A 6,000-nucleotide genomic window follows, 5' to 3' on the forward strand; every position below is an offset into this window, starting at 1 on the left:
ATATGTTACTCAACTGTTTATCTTATTGGTAAGGCTTCTGGTCAACAGTAGACTGTTTTAGGGGAGTCGGAAATTATACACAGATATTCAACTGCAAGGGGGAGTCAACACCCCTCATTCCTGTGTTGCTCAAGGGTCAAGTGTATTTATGTTAACAAGTGAGAGAGTTGTAAATGAAAGCTTAAGTAAAGCAAAAGATGTAATAAAAACTATAATGGTATAAAATATAAAGCAAAAGGTAGTTCTTGGAATAAAAATAAATAACATAGCTAACCCTAGTCAGAAAAAGGAAAGAAAATACTATTACTCATTATAAGTTTTGGAACAGATTCCTACTTCTATAATATAACCTTGGAAAACTTTAGCCTATACTTTATCTCTTACTTTTGTAAACTTTTAACCCATTTGATGGATATGTCAAAAATAATGAGATATCTGTTGGGGCACCTGGGTGGCTTAGTTGGTTAAGCGTCCGACTTTCGCTTAGGTCATGATCTCGTGGTTCGTGGGTTCGAGCCCCGCGTCGGGCTCTGTGCTGACTGCCAGCTCAGAGCCTGGAGCCTGTTTCAGAGTCTGTGATTCCCTCTCTCTCTGACCCTCCCCTGCTCACGCTGTCTCTCTCTCTCCTAGAAATAAATAAAACATTTAAAAAAATTAAAAAAAAAATGAGTTATCTGTGCCAGATAGCATACTGTTACTGAATGAGCTTCTTTTCTCATCTGGATTATGATCCCCTCAAAAGAATCATCTGTTTTATTCTTGTTTACTCTGGTATATATCATATGATAAATACTTTTTAATAACACTGTGGATTGATTCCAAAGCAAGGTGGAGATAACTATTTCATATTGATTCATTCAGAAGACATTCATAAATGCAATGCAAAAAGGACTTTTGAATCTTCAGGTGTAGGTCAGCAATTGATCTGAGCCCTTATGTGTCCAGAGCTCTCTAGGTAATTCTGAGGCACACTGTTCTTTATGGACCACTGACTTTCCATTACAGAAGGATCCAAAGAATATCACAGTGAGGGTGTCATTTTGGAAAAGTGAACAAAACTGCATAAAATATATTTCATATCATATAGGGTGCTGTTGATTAAAAAATGATCCAGTATTATAAGTACAACCAAGAAAGAGAAAATGCTGCCTATTTAACTATGGACTTGCCATCACTTTTAAGATGCCTCCTGATTTGGGTAATTTACTTTAAAAACTATGGGTCACATGTATAGGAGGATTAGGAGGAGCTTAACAGAGGACCAAGGGGGAGAAGAAGGGGAGAAATGGTGGGGGAAAGGGAGAGAGGCAAACCATGAGAGACTCTTGAATGCTGACAAAAACTGAGAACTGATGGATGTAGGGGGGAGGGGGGATGNTAACAGAGGACCAAGGGGGAGAAGAAGAGGGGAAATGGTGGGGGAAAGGGAGAGAGGCAAACCATGAGAGACTCTTGAATTCTGACAAAAACTGAGAACTGATGGATGTAGGGGGGAGGGGGGATGGGCATAGAGGAGGGCACTCGTGGGGATGAGCACTGGGTGTTATGTGGAAACTAATTTGACAATAAACTATTTGTAAAAAAAAATAAATTAAAAAAAATAAAAACTATGGGTCACAATGGGTGCTCTCTATAGGTCCCATGTTAAAATGAATGATACAGGCAGAATGATACTTCTGTCAAATTTTAAAATAAATGTTACTTAAATATGTGACAAGATATTAGAAGCCTTTTTATTGTTAAGTTCGCGGAAGATAGTTTTGTTGTGCCTGAAGGGTGTCTAGATTCTATATAGTCCTAAGGCTAGGATGGACGGTAATTTAGAGAAAGAATTATAAATAAAAAATTATATGGAAATGAACCAGGTAATGGGGACTGATACCAAGATTCGTGCAGAAAATACTGTGGACTGGTGAAATGATAGCTAGAACACACAATGTTCATGCAGTTAGTGTGAAACTTTCTTTCCCTGAATCACTTAAATCTTTCATCTCTTGGTGCCTAGGGCACTATTTTTGAGGCCTTCACATATTTTTACCATAGGCCTGACATTTTTGCTAGAAGTGTGGGTAGAAACAGGAAGATAACAGTTAAATATGCACAAGAAACTTACAGTAAATAAATACAAAAGATACTTGTAGTTTTTTTTTTTAATGTTTTTTTTTTTTATTTATTTCTAGGAGAGAGAGAGAGAGAGACAGCGTGAGCAGGGGAGGGTCAGAGAGAGAGGGAGTCACAGGCTGAAACAGGCTCCAGGCTCTGAGCTGGCAGTCAGCACAGAGCCCGACGCGGGGCTCGAACCCACGAAACGCGAGATCATGACCTAAGCGAAAGTCGGACGCTTAACCGACTAAGCCACCCAGGCGCCCCAATACTTGTAGTTTTTAGGGCCAATTTGGAACATGATCCTTTAGGTTCTCACGGTCAGAAAAAAAAAAAAACACAACTAGATATGCTGAAAAACAGAATCAAGGATTGTGCAAGCAAGACTATTTTGGGGGAATTTATGAGCAAACTAAATGAAAAGAGGAAAATTAAAGTTTGATAGTCACTATTGAACAACCCTGATATAATACCAAGGTACTAGAACCAGGATAGAGCAGTGACTCCCAATATAGATGGAAAAATTTCTTAACTCCCATCATTTTTCCTTTTCTTACTTCTGCAGATACACTTAGTTTCTGTGAATGATATGCAGAGAGATTAAAAGCATGACAAGTATAATTATTTTTTTCACCATGAGGAATTTGGTGCCATTATAAATTAATTTTAGTGTTGTATAGACTGGAAAATATGGAGCTCTAACTGGAATCATATAGACTAATGATTATGCTATCATTGTAATCTGTATTTGACTAAGAACCTAGACTCTGGTCTTTTCCCTAATGCATATTCTTTTTTATCTCAGATAAATCCACTGAAAGCCTGTTAATGTATTTAATGGCATAATCTTTGTTGAGTTTATCCCATTCTCTTTTTCTGTTCTTTGCTGTTTCCAAGATCCAGCTCTCCTGAATATATTCTCCATTCTCAGTTTTTCCTTTCCTTTATATCATCTTCTTTAAACAATTTGAAAACTATGCTTTAAGATGCCAAATATATATGTATATTTATTTCTAATTTCTTCTCTTTTTCTACTACAAAAAAGAGAATATGCACTTGGAATTACTGTATTTTTGCGAAACTGAGCCAGAAACCAAGGAGTCAAATACATAATAGGGAATGTATCTTTAAGTCCCATTCCATAAGACGTGTGTTAACTATCATAAAGTATTTTTAATTTTCTCATTTTTAGAAGAATCCCAACCTAATCAACTCTCAGAGAAGACCCTAGAAAACCAAGGCAAATATCTGTGGCAAGTTTTATTCACCAACAAATCATTGACTACAGAGGAAAAGATTTCAGGAAAACCATATAATTCTGACATAAACTATTTACCTCCAAAAACAATGCCGTATAAACTTGACACTCCAGGACCTACTTACCTACATCTCAGCTCAGTGGCTCCGCATTGTCAATATTCAAGAAAGAAGGCTCATGAGCTTAATATATGTGAGAAATGGCTCCTCGGTATTAAAGAGGGAAGAACTAATACTGGAGAGAAATCATTTGTTTATAGTAAAAACATGAAAGCCTTAAGTCATAAAGAGAAAGTTATTCATCATCAGACAATTCAGACTTTGCAGCAAACTTCTGAATACAATGAATGTGGAAAAGCTTTCCTTGAAAAGACTGCCCTCATTACATCTAACAGTACCCACCCAAAAGTGAAATCTTATAAATTTAATAAATTTGGGGGAAAACAATGTGAAAGTTCAAACTTTATGGTCTCCCATAGCAGTAACCTAGAGAAGAGCCTTTATGAGTTTAATGAATATGAATGTACTGAAAACAGAAATAATTTCAGTAGAGTCACTCAAAGAACTGACAAAGAAGGGAAATCTTTCAGCCAAAAATCACAAATTAGAGAACATCAGAAAATTCCCAAAGGAGTGAAACCCTTTGAATATGGAAAGAATTTCAACCATAATTCAGCCCTCCCAGTGCATCAGAGAACTCATACAACAGATAGATCCTCTGATTATGACACATGTACAGAGACATTAGTTTGCCAGTCAACTTTCAACATACATCAGAGAACTCCTACAACAGAGAAACCATATGAATGTAATGAATGTGGAAAATCCTGTTCTGTGAATTCATTTTTGATTCAGTCTCTAGCAAGTCACACAGGGGAGAAACCCTATGAATGTCATGCATGTGGGAAAGCTTTCAGTGAGAAGTCACGCCTAAGAAAACATCAAAGAACTCACACAGGAGAGAAACCATATAAATGTGATGGTTGTGAAAAGGCTTTCAGTGCAAAGTCAGGCCTAAGAATACATCAGAGAACTCACACAGGGGAGAAACCCTATGAATGTAATGAATGTGGGAAATGTTTCAACTATAAGTCAATCCTCATAGTACATCAGAGAACTCACACAGGGGAGAAACCTTTTGAATGTAATGAATGTGGAAAATCTTTCAGCCACATGTCAGGCCTAAGGAATCATCGGAGAACTCACACAGGGGAAAGACCATATAAATGTGATGAATGTGGGAAGGCTTTCAAACTGAAGTCAGGTCTAAGAAAACATCATAGAACTCACACAGGAGAGAAGCCCTATAAATGCAGTCAATGTGGGAAAGCTTTCGGTCAGAAATCACAACTCAGAGGACATCATAGAATTCATACAGGGGAGAAACCCTATAAATGCAATCATTGTGGGGAAGCTTTCAGCCAGAAATCAAACCTCAGAGTGCATCACAGAACTCACACTGGGGAGAAACCCTATAAATGTGATGAGTGTGGAAAAACTTTCAGGCAGAAATCAAATCTCAGAGGACATCAGAGAACTCACACAGGGGAGAAACCCTATGAATGTAATGAATGTGGGAAATGTTTCAACTATAAGTCAATCCTCATAGTACATCAGAGAACTCACACAGGGGAGAAACCTTTTGAATGTAATGAATGTGGAAAATCTTTCAGCCACATGTCAGGCCTAAGGAATCATCGGAGAACTCACACAGGGGAAAGACCATATAAATGTGATGAATGTGGGAAGGCTTTCAAACTGAAGTCAGGTCTAAGAAAACATCATAGAACTCACACAGGAGAGAAGCCCTATAAATGCAGTCAATGTGGGAAAGCTTTCGGTCAGAAATCACAACTCAGAGGACATCATAGAATTCATACAGGGGAGAAACCCTATAAATGCAATCATTGTGGGGAAGCTTTCAGCCAGAAATCAAACCTCAGAGTGCATCACAGAACTCACACTGGGGAGAAACCCTATAAATGTGATGAGTGTGGAAAAACTTTCAGGCAGAAATCAAATCTCAGAGGACATCAGAGAACTCACACAGGGGAGAAACCCTATGAATGTAATGAATGTGGAAAAGCTTTCAGTGAGAAGTCAGTCCTAAGAAAACATCAGAGAACTCACACAGGAGAGAAACCCTATAATTGTAATCACTGTGGAGAAGCTTTCAGCCAGAAGTCAAACCTCAGAGTACATCAGAGAACTCACACAGGGGAGAAACCCTATAAATGTGATAAATGTGGGAAAACTTTCAGCCAGAAATCAAGCCTTAGAGAACATCAGAAAGCCCACACAGGGAGTTAAACATATGAACGTAAAGAATATGGGAAAACTTCAAGCCAGAAATCAAATCTCACAATACAAGAGAGAATCCTGTGAATACAGTAAACACTTGCAAGTTCCTCTGTAAGATACCAACCTTCACAAACACCAGAGAACTAAACACAGGACAGAAATTCTTGGAGTATATTTTCTATGCGCAGTCTTTCGTCCACAGTACAGTCCTCATTATGGATCAGAGAACAGAGCCAGCAAAGAAAATGCAAAGATAATGAATGTGAAAAATACTCTGTACTCAATCCTCAGAAAAATCACACTTCAGAAAAGCTCTGGGAATGTAATAAAAATGTGAAA

At 37.9% G+C, this 6,000-nt stretch overlaps 1 protein-coding gene across 1 annotated transcript in view; it reads left to right on the forward strand.

Moving 5' to 3' along the window:
- The window catches only part of LOC120240833 (zinc finger protein 782-like), a 50,643-nt gene extending 44,895 nt beyond the window's left edge, over positions 1 to 5,748 (forward strand). Inside the window, exon 5 of the mRNA XM_039245684.1 lies at positions 3,296 to 5,748. Coding sequence (XP_039101615.1) covers positions 3,296 to 5,670 — 2,375 coding nt within the window. The 3' untranslated portion in view covers positions 5,671 to 5,748. The remainder of the gene's footprint in view (positions 1 to 3,295) is intronic.
- Positions 5,749 to 6,000: the final 252 nt, after the last annotated feature.

The sequence above is a fragment of the Hyaena hyaena genome, unplaced genomic scaffold (assembly GCF_003009895.1).
Source record: "Hyaena hyaena isolate Hyena2069 unplaced genomic scaffold, ASM300989v1 scaffold_269, whole genome shotgun sequence".
NCBI lineage: Eukaryota > Metazoa > Chordata > Mammalia > Carnivora > Hyaenidae > Hyaena > Hyaena hyaena.